Raw genomic sequence first — 18328 nt, 5'->3', positions numbered from 1 at the left:
CTAAAATTCATTAGACTTTTAAAGTATTAAGATACACTAAAGCTTTAACAAAGGTGGGTTATTTTTTTTTTAATACTAACCTTAGGACTGCAGTCTATCCTTGGTCTTCCTATAGGTTTTAATCCAATTATCTAAGGCAAAAAAAAGGAAGGGAAAAAGAAAACGAAACTGCTTAATTGAAACATCACAAATGTACACAACAGAACCTTCGCTGCTGCAGGCCAGGAATGCAAGGGATGCGATAAATAGTACCTCTGTATTAAAACCCTGTCACCTGTGCCTTTTAGAGGATTAGAGTGGACTTGTCAATATAATAATCTTACCCACTAGCTAGCTTATTACTGTACTAGGGCAATTTAGGAAATAAATCAGTTACCAAAGAATTGACCAAATAACAATATTGTATTTGCTACTGTTAAAACAAGCAACAACCAACAGAAACCTTTAAATTTCATTATTTATATGAACAAATAATAATAAGCGCAGAGGCATAATATAATGAACTGTTTAAAAAAATGTTAGGTCACACCTTTGTTCCCATGCTTCCGCAGAGCCTGACCATATCTACACCTATCGTTCCACAAAGCCCGTGCCTCAGGAAGACTCCCGGTTCTGCAGAATGAGGCCGCTCTGGCTACTCTCATGTCTGTAGCTGACAAAACTCACTCTATATGAATGATAACAGATGTTTATCCATCTAGTTTGTGAGATTTTTGGCATGCTGAATTTATATGCATTTTACATGTGAATGCCTGTAAAATGTAAATATTCCTCACAAAAGACAAGTATTATAGGAAGCTAAATAATAGAGAAAGCACTGACTATCCTTGCCCATGTAATGGCTGTCGACCACACTGTCCCAGCACTGACGCCCCGCTGCAGTGAGCATGCGCATCTCATTCCCGCTCCGTGTCTGATGCTGTCTTCCTGTCATGCTCTGCAAAGCCATGCCTCTATCAGCAAGCGTCATCTCAGATCCTCATCATTCAAAGAGGACATGTTGAGAGAGGAAATAAACTAAGAAGGTCCCGTGGGAGAAGAAACTGAAATTTCTCTTGGCTTTGTACTGGGAATAGGCTTTCTAGCAATCTAACTATCCTGAAGACACTCCTAGGAGGTTGGGATCTCTGTTGAAGGGAAAAATAACGTAATTCATTTTACAAGCTAGATCGTCTAATTTCACACTACTTTTAGCTTACTTTTTAAACCTCAATTCTTAATAAAGCCTTGCTGAAACATCCCTCAATCATTTCTTGGCCCCTTCTATGTGCCAGGCAGTGTTTCAGAATGATCTCTAGGGCAGCGGTCCCCAACCCCTGGGCCACGGACTGGTACCGGTCCGTGGGCCATTTGGTAGCAGTCCGCAGAGAAAGAATAAATAACTTACATTATTTCCGTTTTATTTATATTTAAGTCTGAACGATGTTTTATTTTTAAAATATGACCAGATTCCCTCTGTTATATCCGTCTAAGACTCACTCTTGACGCTTGTCTCAGTCACGTGATACAGTTATCCGTCCCACCCTAAAGGCCGGTCCATGGAAATATTTTCTGACATTAAACTGGTCTGTGGCCCAAAAAAGGTTGGGGACCACTGCTCTAGAACACTGTGGGATAAACAGGAAACTATCATGGTCTATTGGGGGAGGGGGAGGAAGGAGAGGCTGCAGGGATCAGTATGGGCATTTCAGGATCTAGCCGGCTCTCCCTACAGGGAAACTCCTTATTTAACAGTGCCATGTTGTACTTTTATTAGGGAGTGGTAGCAGTTTGCTTACTGGATGATGACTTTAGTGATATATGAACTCATGATCTTGAGTGGTCTACACTGTTTTCAGAAACTGCCCTTTCCTTGAGTAACTCCAGGAATGGTCTCGGTTTTCCAGGGGAGACCTTGCAGGTCTCAACAGGATAAGTGTGTCTGATTGGAACTCTGCAGACAAAAGTCAGAGCAGCGATGCACAGGGGTCGGGGTCACTTCATACAGAAGTGCAGCAGCTTCCCTTCACTGTGAGGGCATACAACCATCTCTTACATGGGGAGAGAACGTGAGCTTCTTAATTTGCTAATGACTGTCCAGTTCAGGCACCTCTTCTGCACAACCCAGCAGAACGCTGCCCAGTGGCCACAACTAAGCTCATTATAATGCAACTATATTAATATTTCCATTTAATTGTATATATGTACACTATAAAAAAAGTATATACTTTCACACCAAATAGAAATTGAAACTTCATTTATTCCCCACAGGATTTTCCATTACTTTACAACACAGGATTTAAAGATGAGCACTGCACATTAATAAAACCACACTGTGGGTGTGACACCTAGAACACCTGCCCCTTGAAGCATTAATCTATGCCTAAATGCATCTGTCTCCTAAAGGGAAAAGCAGAAGTTGTTTTACTTCCTAAACCATGATTAATTTGTGAACGAATCTTGTTTGTTTCCTGTATTAATTTTTCAAAGGTTAATCAATATCATTATTAGCCTTTTACAAAAGCCACCCCAAATGAGATAACATTTAAAAAATACTTGTCAGGCCCTGGCCGGTTGGCTCAGTGGTAGTGTCGGCCTGGCATGTGGAAGTCCTGGGTTTGATTTCCGGCCAGAGCACACAGGAGAAGCTCCCATCTGCTTCTCCGCCCTTTCCCCTCTCCTTCCTCTCTGTCTCTCTCTTCCCCTCCCACAGCTAAGGGTCCAATGGAGCAAAGTTGGCCCTGGGTGCTGAGGATGGCTCCATGGCCTCTGCTTCAGGCGCTAAAATGGCTCCGGTTGCAGTGAGCAACGGCCTAGATGGGCAGAGCATCACCCCCTGGTGGGCATGCTAAGTGGATCCTGGTTGGGTGAATGTGGGAGTGTGTCTCTCTGCCTTCCAGCTTCTCACTTCAAAAAAAACAAACAAATAACAAACTTGCCAGCTTCTTAATAAAGGGTATTAGAAAAAGCAGCAACAGCAGCAAAGTATGTACATACTCTGTTCATTTTCACAAGAATACAAGGGCGCCCACTGGAGTAGCCGAAGTCAGGATCATCCACCCCACTGCATGCTTCAAGTAAGGCAATAGGAAACTGGCATGCATAGTAATCCGGACCCTCCTGTACAGAGAGTGCGTCATTGTAACAGGGTCTGAGACTCTTCTGTTCTTCTGAGGCGTATGCTAAAAAGGAAACGTGTGTGCATAGGTCAGTCGCAAAAGATAAACACAACCAGGAATATACCCTCCTCTGGACAACATTCTTCAAAGACAAAAACAGCAATGCTAATTACTAGATAACTTTAGTGAAAAAACGTTAAGTCTGTTCATTTAACTTTGAACAGCTATCAGGTTTTACTGCATTTCAACAATGATACTAGCTGGATTATGGAGCAATCTCTTTTGTCACCACTGGGTGTTCCCAGCCATGGCTACAGCATTATCTGAATGCCTCCCACTCTCCTGGCCCAGCATATAATTGTGAGGACATAGGTGCTGCTGCTGCTGCCCTTATGGAGCTTATAGTGTGGTGGGGAAGGCAGATGTTAAGGATAAAATCACTGAAGAGTCTGAAGACAGAGTGCTATGCAGTCTCTACAAGGGGACTGCAACAGAGCTGAGAGCCAACGTTAGCTTAGAGGAAGGTGTATTTTAGCAGAGATGGAGATAACTAGATTGACTCAAAAGTGGTAGAGGTATAAATGTAAAGGTGGGGAAGAAGGGAGAAATATAAACGGCCTGTCAAATGCCTCCCTGCATTGGCACAGCACTAGGCAGACGTGGCGCAGCATGAGCAAGCCGGATGCGGTCCCTGCTCAGTGAGCTTGGTGTACTGAAAGATACTGGTTAGTTTATATGCGGTGCAATAGTGTCTCTAAGAGAGCTAATGGTGTGTGGGTGGAACTGACGTGGACAACCTTAGTCTTCATTCTGAAAGACCTATGAAGTTCCAGCAAAGTGACAGGAGTCCTTTCCAGCCCACCCTTTAAAACTGCAACCCTTCCCAACTCCCCATCTCCCTTCACTGCCTTACTTTCCTCCACGACACTTACCACCAATACACCACGCAGCATAAATGCCACAAAGAAATGTTTCTTCTGTTTATTTTTTTTCAAAGTCCTTACTTAAGTCAAGGACTTCAGTGGACTGTTCTACTTGTTCAAAAGTAAAACAAGATCCTTTTGGCAAAGCTTGGATTAAATGCTTCATCCAAAACGTGTGTGCTGCACCTCCCCTATAGTAGAGGGGATCAGCTCACACAGACAATTCTGTCTACTGGCAATCACCAAGACCAGCTGGCCACAGCAATCCTTCCAGCTTCAGCTATAAATATTGCCGAAGCCCGTTACCTTTTAGTCTTTTGTGTATTGATGGGACCTAAAGGAGCGCTTCACAGAGAAGGCACTCAAAGAAACTATTTGCTGACTAGACAGGACTGAAGCTAGAAAGGAGGAGGTCAGGGAACTACTGATTTCATTACAGATGATTCTTTTTTTTTATTTACAGAGATAGAGAGAGAGTCAGAGAGAGAGGGATAGATAGGGACAGACAGGAGCAGAGAGAGATGAGAAGCATCAATCATCAGTTTTTCATTGCGATACCTTAGTTGTTCATTGATTGCTTTCTCATATGTGCCTTGACCACGGGCCTTTAGCAGACCGAGTAACCCCTTGCTCGAGCCAGCGAGCTTGGGTCCAAGCTGGTGAGCTTTGCTCAAACCAGATAAGCCCGCGCTCAAGCTGGCGACCTCGGGGTCTCAAACCTGGGTTCTCTGCATCCCAGTTTAATGCTCTATCCACTGCGCCACCGCCTGGTGAGGCCAGACCATTCTTTACTATTTGATTTTTTTTTAATTATTATTTATTTATTCATTTTAGAGAAGAGAGACAGAGTGAGAGAGAGAAAGGGGGAGGAGCAGGAAGCACCAACTCCCACATGTGCCTTGGCTGGGCAAGCCCAGGGTTTTGAACCTGCGACTTCAGTGTTCCAGGTCGAGGCTTGATCCACTACGCCACCACAGGTAAGGCACTATTTGATTTTTAAACCATGGATCATACTCTCACAAAAATTAGTACATGTTTAACTATGAAGGGAAAGAGACTTAGGAAGACAAAAGGTGTGGGAACAAGAGGATTGTAATTTAAAATAGGAGAGAACTGAAGACTTCTGCATGCTGATAGGAAAGATCCAATAAATAGACTGAAAATACGTAAGAAGAAATAGTAAATAGTATGTTTCTCAGATAGTAAGAGGGGACGAGACCCAAAGCCTGACAGGTGGTACAGGTGACCTTAGATGACAGGAAGGGCAGCTCCCTTCATTGGAGCAGGATAAAATGGCTATAACTGTCGGTTTGTTTTACTAGTAATGGGGAGATACCATCTGAGTCTCAATTTTCTCTTAAAGCAGAAATGCAGGTTATAGTCATGTGCCACTTTTTTTTTTTTTTTTTTTTTTTTTTACAGAGACAGAGAGAGAGTCAGAGAGAGGGATAGACAGATAGGAACTGAGAGATGAGAAGCATCAATCATTAGTTTTTCATTGCACGTTGCGACTTCTTAGTTGTTCATTGATTGCTTTCTCATATGTGCCTTGACCGCGGGCCTTCAGCAGACTGAGTAACCCCTTGCTGGAGCCAGCGCCCCTGGGTCCAAGCTGGTGAGCTTTTGCTCAAGCCAGATGAGCCCGTGCTCAAGCTTGCAACCTCGGGGTCTCGAACCTGGGTCCTTCCACATCCCAGTCCAACGCTCTATCCACTGCGCCACCGCCTGGTCGGGCTAGTCATGTGCCACTTAATGATGGAGGTATGTTCTGAGAAATGTGTCCTTAAGTGAGTTTGTTATTGTGCAAACATCACAGAGTACGCTTACACAAACCTGGATGGTACAGCCTACTGCACACCTAGGCCAGATGGTACAGCCTACTGCTCTGCAGGAGAGGAAAAATCATTTTTCCTGTCCTGGGTTCTTGGCTGTGACATCCCTATAATAAAAGACAGATTAACAGGAGAAAAACAAAATTTAATAACATGAATACCTCCTGGGCACATGGGAGAAACCCAGGGAAACGGAGTAATTAGCCAAGATGGCTGAAGCTTCCACCTTAAATAGCAGCTTCAGCTGAAGGCGGAAGCTGATGCTGGGGAGGGGTCAGCTGTGGGAGGTGCCTGGAGAAGCCGTAAACAAGGGTCAGGTGGTTACGCAGGTTTGCATCTCTGTCTTCTGCATTGATAAGAGTTTCCAGAGAGGAGGTCAACCCCCTTACAAATGGATTCGGTCCTTATAAATGTAAAGGTCTTTTATAAAGGGTGACTTCTAGTTGGTTTTCAGAGCTTCTCCCATGTCTGTTATTTCTTAAAATTAACCAGCCTAACATAATCCTTATGCCAGAGATATTTTGGGGTGACAAATTTCCCTACAGCTCCTAGGCTACGATCTTGTACAGCATGTTGCTATGCTGAAACTGCTGGCAACTGTAATAATGGTATTTGTGAATGCATTGCACTACAGCCTTATGATGGCCCCTGTCACTAGGTAATGTAAATTTTCCAGCTTTATTAAAATCTTACGGGACCACCGTGGTAAATGCAGTCATTGACCAAACCATCGTTATGCAGCACATGACTAGCTATGGAGAAAGTGAGTTCTAAGGGAAAAGGTAAGGAAGTAGAGGTTTGAGGGGAGGTAAACAATTATCCAGAGAAATCCCACAGCCTTGCCAGGCAGCAGAGCCGGTCCAGGGACGTGATCAAGTAGTCTAATGCTAACTGGTCCTGTTGAAGGCTCAAAAGAAGAGCTTTGTCCAGAAATTTTATGGCTTCATCCATCTGCAATTTATGACAAATAGACTTGGAGACAAGGAATTTTAGAGTACTGGTAAGAGTAAAAAAGAAATCAAATACTGCAGAATTAAGCTTGCTAAGAAAGGAAACTGGGGACAAGGGGTCGGGATTCCAGGGCCAGGGAGCTGACAGTCCCCCGGAGGCAGGAGAACAGTGAGGGAGGTAAGCAAGCAAACAAGGACAGAAGGGCAGGACAGGAAGCCCCATCAGTGACTTCGGCAGTGGGTCCCGCGCTCTAAGGAATGGCTGCAGGTGTGAGGACCTGAGGAAGGGTGAGACAACCAAGAGCTAAGAAGCCAAGCCATCTGATTATTCATGTGAATGCTAACATCATGCAGTGAGGCCAAGCAAAATGTGAGAAAAAACTGAGCCAGGGTGGCTGTTAGAAAGCTTTACAAATGGTAACTACAAAAACCCCTCAAATTTGATATACAGATTTTTAAATGCTGAACAACATTCTTAGTCCCCATACAAGCACAACACTGGATGCAAAAGATCCAAGTTCTTAGTGGCATTATTTTATATAGTTTTACCCTATTACTCAAATACTTTCTATTTTAATGCAGATATAAATGTTATATCTCAATAAACTTACTCATGTACTTCTTAAAGCCGTGATGGTGAACCTTTTTATAAAAACTGCCCACTTTTGCAGTGCTGGTCAACCTGGTCCCTCCCGCCCACTAGTGGGCTTTCCAGCTTTCATGGTGGGTGGTAGCAGGAGCAACCAAACGGCCAGCCAGTGCAAAAGTGGGTGGTTTTTATAAAAAGGTTCGCCATCACAGTCTTAAAGGATTAAAAATAAATAAATAAGTAGGCCCTGGCCGGTTGGCTCAAGTGGTAGAGCATCGGCCTGGTGTGCAGGAGTCCCGGGTTCAATTCCCGGCCAGGGCACACAGGAGAAGCGCCCATCTGCTTCTCCACCCCTCCCCCTCTCCTTCCTCTCTGTCTCTCTCTTCCCTTCCCGCAGCCAAGGCTCCATCGGAGCAAAGTTGGCCCAGGCACTGAGGATGGCTCCATGGCCTCTGCCTCAGGCGCTAGAATGGCCCTCGTTGCAACAGGGCAACGCCCCCTGGTGGGCATGCCGGGTGGATCCCAGTCGGGCGCATGTGGGAGTCTATCTGACTGCCTGCCCCTTTCCAACTTCAGAAAAATACAAAATAAATAAATAAATAAATAAATAAAATAATCAGCCTGACCAGGTGATGGAGCAGTTGATAGAGCATCGGACTAGGATGCAGAGGAGGACCCAGGTTCGAAACCCTGAGGTTGCTGGCTTGAGCACGGGCTCATTCAGCTTGAGTGCAGACTCACCAGTTTGAGCACTGGGTCACTGGCTTGAGTGTGGGATCATAGACATGGTATATACTTTCACATGGTCTGTGATCCCACATGGTCGCTAGCTTGAGCCTAAAGGTTGCTGGCTTGAAGCCCAACGTCTCAAGGGATCACTTGCTCTGCTGTAACCCCCTAGTCAAGGCACATATGAGAAAGTAATCAGTAAACAACTAAGGAGCCGCAACGAAGAATTGATGCTTCTCATCTCTCTCCCTTCCTTCCTGTCTATCCCTATCCGTCCCTCTGACTCTGTCAAAAAAAAAAAAAAAAAAAAATCAAAGCAATTTCCCGATAGCTTTAGATCCCTACATCTCTCCATAAATTAGAATATTAGAATTATCATAAAATTTATTTGCAAGACCTCTTAGTTGACTGTTTTACAGAAAAAAAGGTAAAATAAATTGATTTAAAAATAAAAGAATGATGTTCCCAGTGTAATCACTGTTTTCCATAATGACTAAAATCCTTTACCTTATACTCTAAAAAACATACTTACGCTTTAGAAACTTCTTAAGTTCGTCAATGTACCATTGATAGGACTCTCGATTAGACATACTGAATGAGTATTCCAATGCCGACACTGGTTTCGGATAAACCATAAGTCCTATAAAGAAATAAAAGAGAAAAGGGGAAATTACTGTAGTATAGTCCTGTCCCTGGCCAGCTGGCTCAGTGGTAGGCGCTGGCCCAGTGTGTGGAAGTCTTGGCTTTGATTCCGGTCAGGGCATACAGGAGAAGTGACCATCTGCTTTTCCACCTTACCCTTCCTCTCTCACAGCCATAGCTCAAATAGTTTCAGCAAGCTGGCCTGGGACACTGAGGATGGTTCCATCGGGGCACTGGATGGCCCCAGATGGGCAGAGCATCGCCCCCTAGTGGCCCTGTCAGGTGGATCATCCCGGTTGGTGAGCATGTGGGAGTCTGTCTCTGCCTCCCTGCCTCTCACTTAATGAAAAAAGTCCTGTTACTTCTAGAATGGAGATCTCAGAATGCAGATCTTAGAAAATTACATGGAATTTGTGTTCAGAGGTAGGTTGAAATTATCAAGAACTTCCCATTTCTGCCTGACCAGGCGGTGGCGCAGTGGGATAGAGCATTGGACTGGGATGCGGAGTACCCAGGTTTGAGACCCCGAGGCTGCCAGCTTGAGCGCAGGCTCATCTGGTTTGAGCAAAGCTCACCAGCTTGGACTCAAGGTCGCTGGCTCGAGCAAGGGGTTACTTGGTCTGCTGAAGGTCTGCGGTCAAGGCACATATGAGAAAGCAATCAATGAACAACTAAAGTGTCACAACGAAAAACTGATGATTGATGATTCTCATTTCTCTCCGTTCCTGTCTGTCTGTCCCTATCTATCCCTCTCTCTGACTCTCTCTCTGTCCCTGTAAAAAAAAAAAAAAAGAACTTCCCACTTCTGACTATGAAGGTCAACATCTATAATGAAAAGACAACCCCAAACCCTCAATATCACCTCAGGTCAATTAGAAAGCTCCCTAAATCTGATTGGCTACAGTTAATTACATATGCTCTATTCCTTAAAAGATGCAAGTTTTACTTTGTATTTTCTATATTCATTTTCCTATCAAATATTTTTAGGTTTTGACAATTTTCCATTAATATATGGAGAAAAATTGTAGCAAATCAAATCTAAGCACTTTCACCATTCAAATTACAGCTGTATGGAAACATTCATAAAGAAAGCTTACTGTATTCAGTGAAAGAGGTCTGTACAATTTTAACTTTATGGTTAATTATAGTCTTCCTTCAATAATAAGCATTGCTTTGTAAAATGAGTTTTTCTCATTCTAAATTTGGAGTATAACCACCAACAATCTCATATTGGGAGTCAACACCCACATACATAGAATATGTTGCATGAGTTTATTAACAGAAAATACAAGCATATTTATTTCTAAGAAACATAATCAGACTTCCAATTTTATTTAATGTAAGCTTTTCTCGTTAAAAAGCATTATATCTTGCCTGACCTGTGGCGGTGCAGTGGATAGAGCATCAACCTGAAATGCTGATGTTGTGGTTCAAAACCCCGGCCTGCCTGGTCAAGGCACAGAGAAGCCACGAGCTGATGTTCCCCACTCCTCCCTCTCAGTGCCTTTCTCTCCACTCTATAAAGTCAATAAATAAAATCTTTTAAAAATCTAGTCTAAGTTTTTGGAAAAAAAAAAGAAACAGCAGCATCAGATCTAGTGCCTAAAAAAAATCCTAAAATTTTCACTAGGCTCTAAACATCCCTTTTAGCAAAGTCATTAGAGATGATATATGTATGCCTTGCATTGAATCTGAAAAAATACAAAAAGAACAAATGTTTTAGTTTTCATTAAAATTGCTGCCGGTAGATATCTATTTCTTTTTAAACCAGATCCAGTTTCTTTTAAACCCTAAATACTCACCTGTGCTGAACTGCATGACTCTGGTTAAACTAGATTTACTGCTACCCAGGTATGATGAAATAAGTTCCTAAATGGCAGAGCAAATCTTACTCTACACGAGGGACAAATGAGCCTGTGTTCACACTTCCTATTCTACTATAACAACACAGATCACTTGAATTTGGATGATCCCATATGCCTATTTTTTCTTACCATTCCATTCACAGAAAAATTCCTATAAAATCAATTAATAACTTTGCCTGACCTGTGGTGGTGCAGTGGATAAAGCCTCAACCTGGAATGCTGAGGTTGCCAGTTTGAAATCCTGGGTTTGCCTGGTCAAGACACATGTGAAAAGCAACTACTACGAGTTGATGCTTCCTGCTCCCCCATTTTCTCTTTCTCTCTAAAATCAATAAATAAAATCTTTTAAAAAATCAATAATAACTTCTGATTTTTTTAAAAATTAATGTAGTGCGGACAGAAAAGCGCACCAATAAATCTAACCAAAAGGAACCTCACAGAGTGATCTGATGATAAACTCCTACCTGGGCAGGTCTCAGGCCCATAACTTCACTAGTAGAGGGTTATCTTTGCCTTAAGCAAGCCCTGCCCATTGCTTCTGTGCATCTAGTTAACACACTTTTCAAATGCCTCTTTTTCAGACCCCTCCAGAGGGGTAACCACCCTCAAGAGAGCAAATGATTTTGTTAGTAATTTTGTTAACTATCCTATAGTCCAATTCCCAGAGCCTTGCTTTGTCTTTCCTTTCCTGTAATCTTTACTCCCTCCTTAAATTGCAAACTGTCATTCCGAGGAGCAAGTGAGATCTTGCTGCCTGGAAATGTCATCAGTTTGGCTCAGATAAACTTATCAAAATTCTCGCCCTGGCTGGTTGGCTCAGTGGTAAAGCATAGCCTGGCATGTGGATGTCCTGGGTTTGATTACTGATCAGGGCACAGAGGATAAGTGACCATCTGCTTCTCTACCCCTTCCTATCTCCCTTCTCTCTCTCTCCCTTCCTCCCACAGCCATGGCTCTATTGATTAGAGTGCATCAGCCCCAGGAACTGAGGATAGCTCCATATAGCCTCCACCTCAGGCACTAAAGATAGCTTAGTTGTTAGCATGGCTCAGATAGGCAGAACATCGTCCTTGGATGGGGTTTGCTGGGTGAATCCCGGTCAGGGTGCATGCAAGTCTGTCTCTGTCTCCTCTAACTTAGAAAAAGAAAAAAAATTCTCTACAGGTCTAGATGTTTCTTAGGTCGACAGTAGAAATAAAACTTCTGACAATCCAATATATGAAGGGATGATCTGTACATCAGATAATTTGCTTTTCTTAAGGCTTTACAGGAGGAAGACATACTGTAAGTCAGAAAGTAACAGGGTCAAGTTGTTTGCATAAAACTAGACACTTAACTTTTAAGAAAAACCTAAAATATGCAGATTTCTAAATTAATTTTAAGGAAAAATATGAAGATATCTATGTTATTTTTAAAATTGCCTTATTTTAAACGACTAGTTGCTTTTTAAAAATGTTACTGATTGGAGAGAGAGAAGGGGGAGGGGGAGAGAGAGGAGTGAGAGAGAGATGTCATATTGGGAGGATGCTCTAACCAACTGAGCTCTCCAGCTAGGGTAGACTAATTTCTAAGATAATTTTTTAAATAATTCAATTTACAAAAACTTACAAAGAATGTCTAAAACTGAATTTCTGACACCAGGTACTTCTGAAACAGCCTCGCAATGAATGCTCTGGAGCCCTGGTTCCTGCTATTTAACAGTGCATTTAAAATTCTTAAGTAAAAAGTCCACAGCAGGGGAGTGCAGCACAGTTGCATTTTGACACAGTAGATTCCAAATAAAGATCTCAGCTTTTCCCAAACCAAGAACACCAACAGAATGTGAAGACTACAATAACTCTTATCTCTTTCCAATTTAAATCACTGGAGTATGACTACGTGTGTGTCTATAGGGGTATAGATAAGCAGTTTGTGTGTGTCTCCGAGACACACACACACATATACATACATACATACACACATATAAATACGTATATCAATTTAAAACTAGTATTTATTTTACTGATACAAATACATTGCAATGATGGTCATTTTTTTAAAAAAATTGAAAATACAAGTAGAATAAAAATAAAAATAGCTCATAATCTCTTTATGAAGAGAAAATCATGTTTAACAAACTAATGTACAAATATATTCAGTAATATTATATGTACTTATTGTATGTGCACATACATTTATTTATTTAAACTAATAAATAATTTTAAGGAACTCAGTATAAAACTATGTCCTTTTTTTTTTTTTTACTGCTTATATTATTTGTGCAGTTATAAACAAAGCTTAATATTTTTGAAAGAGATCAGGCCCTGGCCAGTTGGTTCAGTGTAGAGTATCAGCCCAGCATGTGGATGTCCTGGGTTCAATTCCAGGTCAGGGCGCACAGGAGAAGTGCTCATCATTTCTCCACCCCTCCCTCTATCCCTCCTCTATCTGTCTGTCTCTCTCCTCCCACAGCCATGGCTTGATTGGAGCAAGTCGGCCCCAGGCGCTGAGGATTGCTCCATGACTTCAACTCAGGTGCTAAAATAGCTTGGTTGCTGAGCAACAACCCAAGATGGGTGGAGTATTGCCCCATAGACGGCTTGCCAGATGGATCCTGATCAGGGTGCATGCAGGAGTCTCTGTCTCCCACTTCTCACTTAAGAAAAAAAAAAGAGCTTGACCAGGCAGAGGCGCAGTGGATAGAGTGTTGGACTGGGATGTGGAGGACCAGGTTCAAAACCCCAAGGTCACCAGCTTGAGTGCAGGTTCATTCAATTTGAGCATGGGCTCACCAGCTTGAGCGTGGGACCACAGACATGACCCACGGTCAGTAGCATGAGCCCAAAGGTTGCTGGTTTGAGCAAGGGGTCACTTGCTCTGCTGTAGCCCCCCAGTCAAGGCACATATATGAGAAAGCAATCAATGAAAAATTAAGATGCTGGAACAAAGACTGATGCTTCTCATCTCTCTCCCTTCCTGTTTGTCCCTATCTATCTGTCCCTCTCTCTCACTCTCTTCTCTGGATCAAAAAAAAAAAAAAAAAAGATCAGATTGTGTTCAATGGTAATTAGCTCACATAACTTTAGTAGCAAGAATAATTATTATCTTAGAATTAGTCCAAAAAGAAAGAAATCAGCTGCAATGAGAGATGAGGGAAAATTAGCTTGGAGCTAGTATGATACTTGGTCAAATAAACTGAAAGGGTTAAGAATTATTCATGATGTTTAAACAAATAGTATATGCAAACAAAAGAAAAGCCATTAAATTGTCTTAAGAAAAAATGGTTGGGGAAATTGGTTCAGTTTGGCTTTTTTTTTTTTTTTTCTTTTTCATTTTTCTGAAGCTGGAAACAGGGAGAGACAGTCAGACAGACTCCCGCATGCACCCGACCGGGATCCACCCGGCACGCCCACCAGGGGCGACGCTCTGCCCACCAGGGGGCGATGCTCTGCCCATCCTGGGCGTCGCCATGTTGCGACCAGAGCCACTCTAGCGCCTGGGGCAGAGGCCACAGAGCCATCCCCAGCGTCCGGGTCATCTTTGCTCCAATGGAGCCTTGGCTGCGGGAGGGGAAGAGAGAGACAGAGAGGAAAGTGTGGCGGAGGGGTGGAGAAGCAAATGGGTGCTTCTCCTGTGTGCCCTGGCTGGGAATCGAACCCGGGTCCTCCGCACGCTAGGCCGACGCTCTACCGCTGAGCCAACCGGCCAGGGCCTCAGTTTGGCTTTTGAGCAAAGGCGTAGATCAGGGTTCTGGTCTTGCCACTGTTGACATTTTGAACTGGGTGATCCTCTTTGTTGCAGCGGGTTGTCCTGTGCCCTGTAGGATGTTTATTTAGCAACATGCTGGGCCTCTACTCGCAGTAGCATTGTTCTAGATCAGTGGTCGGCAAACTCATTAGTCAACAGAGCCAAATGTCAACAGTACAACGATAGAAATTTCTTTTGAGAGCCAAATTTTTTACACTTAAACTATATAGGTAGGTACATTCCATATAGAGGTAGTGCCTGCACGTAGCATTTTGTGGAAGAGCCACACTCAAGGGGCCAAAGAGCCACATGTGGCTTGTGAGCCGCAGTTTGCCGACCAGGGTTCTAGTGTGACAACCAAAAATGTCTCCAGACATTGCCCAATCACCGCTGGGTGAGAACCACAGCTACAGAGACAACCCTCCTGCTAGGTCCCCACCTTCCCTTGCTGGCCCTCTACCCACATCCCACTCCTCCATCTCTACTGTTTCTAGAATTTGTTCACATATGGGGAACACACAGTGGGCTCTGGGACGTTACTATCTCACTTCTGTAAAAACTGCCAGCACTTTGAAGACAAGAGCCATGTCCAACTATGAAGGCAGAGCTGGCATTCAAAGACTACTAAAAAATAAATAAATAAAATAAAACAAGGAGGAAGACAATGTGATTTAAATGTTTCAGTTAAGATTTTTTTCTGTACTAAAGTATGTTTTCCAGTATCCTGGAGATTTCCTTTCCCCTTAAAATTATAAATAAAGGCCCTGACTGGTCGGGTCAGTGGTAGAGCATCGGCCCGGTGTGTCAATGTCTGGGTTCAATTACTGGTCAGGGCACACAGAAGCAGTGCCCATCTGCTTCTCCACCCCTCCCCCTCTTGCTTCTCTTTCTCTCTCTCTCTCTCTCTCTCTCTTCCCCTCCTGCAGCAATGGCTCAATTGGAGAGAGCTGCCCTCAGGTGCTGGGGATGGCTCCATGGCCTCAGTCTCAGGCACTAAGAAGAGCTCAGATGCTGAGCAACTGAGCAACATCCCAGATGGGCAGAGCATTGCCCCCTAGTGGGCTTCCCAGGTGGATCCTGATTGGGAAGCATGCAGGAGTCTGTCTCTGCCTCCCCTCCTCTTACTGAATAAAATAAGTAAGTAAATAAAGCAGAATTAACCACATTAAGAGTACATTCATTTTACTTTCTGTTGATGTATTATTTACTATTTCTTTTTTTTTTATTATTCATTTTTAGAAAGGAAGAGAGAGGATAGAGAGGAAGAGAGAGGATAGAGAGACAGAGAGAGAGAGAAGGGGGGAGGAGCTGGAAGCATCAACTCCCATATGTGCCTTGACCAGGCAAGCCCAGGGTTTCGAACCGGCGACCTCAGCATTTCCAGGTTGACGCTTTATCCACTGCACCACCACAGGTCAGGCTCTTTACTATTTCTTATCACTTCCATAGTAAACAGTTAAAACCATGATGCATGTATTTCATAAGACCAAGATTCTAGGCCTGACCTGTGGTAGCGCAGTGGATAAAGCATCGACCTGGAACACTGAGGTCGCCAGTTCAAAACCCTGCACTTGTCTAGTCAAGGCACATATGGGAGTTGATGCTTCTGCTCCTCCCCCCCTTTCTCTCTCTCTCTCTAAGATGAATAAATAAAAATTAAAAAGTTTAAAATAAAAGATGAAGGGTCTAACTGAGCTAGAGTTGAAATATGTATTATCAGGATAAAGTAAAACCGCTACACATATTCATAAAATCCATTCATACCTATATTGGTCAAATTTGGCTTCACTATAGTTCTCTGTTCATTTCTGCTTGCTCCTGGCAAAGGATGCAAGATTTATCAGCCCAGGTCTTTGTATCAGTATATAAATATTAAAGGTCTTTATATATCATTGTATAAATATTAAACAACAAATAAAAATCAAAACTTTTACATTACCTAACCCCAAGATTTAACTATCTTTTATCTACTATGCAAAATATTTACGGTAAAGATATAGAAGCCACGACAATTGCAGGTTAATTACCTGGACTGGAAATCTGGTCACGATACTTTGGAACCTCATCATTCAGCGTCTGAAGCATGGCCCACATTGTGAAGGAGAACAGGGCAGCCAGGAACCCATAAAAGACCAGGTAGAAGAGCAAGATCAAACCTGCAAAAGAAAATAACATTTATAATATTTGGAGATACACACATACTGAGTTTGTGTGTCTCCAGATTAAAAAAACAAAAGAAAACAGACCAATGACTGCAAGGCCAGGATTCCAAGCTCTGCCATGCACACAGCCAAACACCTCCATATTCAGAGTATGAATTTGCCCAAGCAGGGAGTATTTCAGCAGGTAGCAACCCCCATCCTGTGACCCCTTCCTTTCCTCTAAATACCTCCAAGTACAAGTAGCTTTTACAGAACATGCTCTGGTTCAGTCAGAGCTTTAAAATTCCAGCACACAGAAGAGTGTTTCCCAAGTTGGACTTGATGCCCTCTTGAAAGATACAAGATGATTTTTAGGTGGGACAAACCCAATAGTACAGAATTAGTACATCAACCCCATAATTCACACAGTAATTATCTGCATAAATGTAAGTGTTAAAAAGTGAGCTGATTTAAAGAATAGTCAGGAAATGTGCAGAAAAGCAAATCATGAAGATGGTATTCAAAGAATAAAGTTTAGGAAACACCGATCAAGTGGAAGGCTCATGCGAAAGTGAAAAGACACCAGACCAGAAGCAAGCACCCCAACCAATGTGACTCCACAACTCTACTGCTAAGCATAAAGCAAGAGCTGGCAGACACAGGTCTCAACATCAAGGGTTTAATTTTTTTCCTTCACAATCTGATAGCTCTATCCTAAGCCAGTGATTTATTTTGAGAACATCTAAAAATAATTATTTTTCTCAAATGTCTATATTTGAAGTTCTAGCATCAGATGTGATTACCATCAAAATTACATATTAGAATATTAGTCCCTCAGCGGTAGAGCATTGGCCCAGCATGGGGAAGCCCCAGGTTCAGTTCCTGGTCATGGCACATAGGAGAAGGAATCATCTGCTTCTTCACCCCTCTCTCTCTTCTCTCTCTCTCTTTCTCTCTCTACCTATCTCTCCCTCTCTCTCTCTCCCTCCTCCTATAGCCATGGCTCTTTCGAGCAAGCTGGCCCCAGGTGCTGAGGATGGCACCATGGCCTCGCCTTAGGTGCTAAAATGGCTTGGTTGCCAAGCAATGGAGCAGCGGCCCCAGATGGGTAAAGTATCGCCCCATAGGGCAGTGGTCCTCAACCCCCGGGCCGCAGACCGGTACTAGTCCGTGGGCCATTTGGTACCGGTCCGCAAAGAAAGAATAACTTACATTATTTCCGTTTTATTTATATTTAAGTCTGAATGATGTTTTTTTTTTTTCTTCTGTATTTTTTTTCTAAAGCCGAAAATGGGGAGAGACAGTCAGACAGACTCCCGCATGCGCACGACCGGGATCCACCCGGCACGCCCACCAGGGGGCACGCTCGCTCTGTTGCGACCAGAGCCACTCTAGCGCCTGGGGCAGAGGCCGAGGAGCCATCCCCAGCGCCCGGGCCATCTTTGCTCCAGTGGAGCCTCGGCTGCGGCTGCGGGAAGGGGAGAGAGACAGAGAGGAAGGAGAGGGGGAGGGGTGGAGAAGCAGATGGGCGCTTCTCCTGTGTGCCCTGGCCGGGAATCGAACCCGGGACTTCTGCAAGCCAGGTCGACGCTCTACCACTGAGCAAACTCTACCACTGAGCAAACCGGCCAGGGCCGATGTTTTACTTTAAAAAAATGACCAGATTCCCTCTGTTACATCTGTCTAAGACTCACTCTTGACGCTTGTCTCGTAAGTTTGACAACTGTATTTTAAAATACCAGTTTTTACGCCGGTCGCATAATTTTATTTTGTGTATTTATCCGTCCCCACCCTAAAGGCCGGTCCGTGAAAACATGTTCTGACATTAAACCG

General features: G+C 43.4%; 1 protein-coding gene across 1 annotated transcript in view; it reads right to left on the bottom strand.

Moving 5' to 3' along the window:
• The window catches only part of ATP1B3 (ATPase Na+/K+ transporting subunit beta 3), a 51577-nt gene that overhangs the window by 9071 nt on the left and 24178 nt on the right, over positions 1 to 18328 (bottom strand). The window contains exons 2-5 of the mRNA XM_066244933.1: positions 16382 to 16510; positions 8654 to 8761; positions 2977 to 3161; positions 81 to 131 (exon numbers count right to left, since the gene is read on the bottom strand). Coding sequence (XP_066101030.1) covers positions 81 to 131; positions 2977 to 3161; positions 8654 to 8761; positions 16382 to 16510 — 473 coding nt within the window. The remainder of the gene's footprint in view (positions 1 to 80; positions 132 to 2976; positions 3162 to 8653; positions 8762 to 16381; positions 16511 to 18328) is intronic.

The sequence above is a fragment of the Saccopteryx bilineata genome, chromosome 10 (assembly GCF_036850765.1).
Source record: "Saccopteryx bilineata isolate mSacBil1 chromosome 10, mSacBil1_pri_phased_curated, whole genome shotgun sequence".
Classification (NCBI taxonomy): domain Eukaryota; kingdom Metazoa; phylum Chordata; class Mammalia; order Chiroptera; family Emballonuridae; genus Saccopteryx; species Saccopteryx bilineata.
Note: the sequence above shows the minus strand (reverse complement) of the source record. Positions and strands in the feature narration are given on the sequence as shown.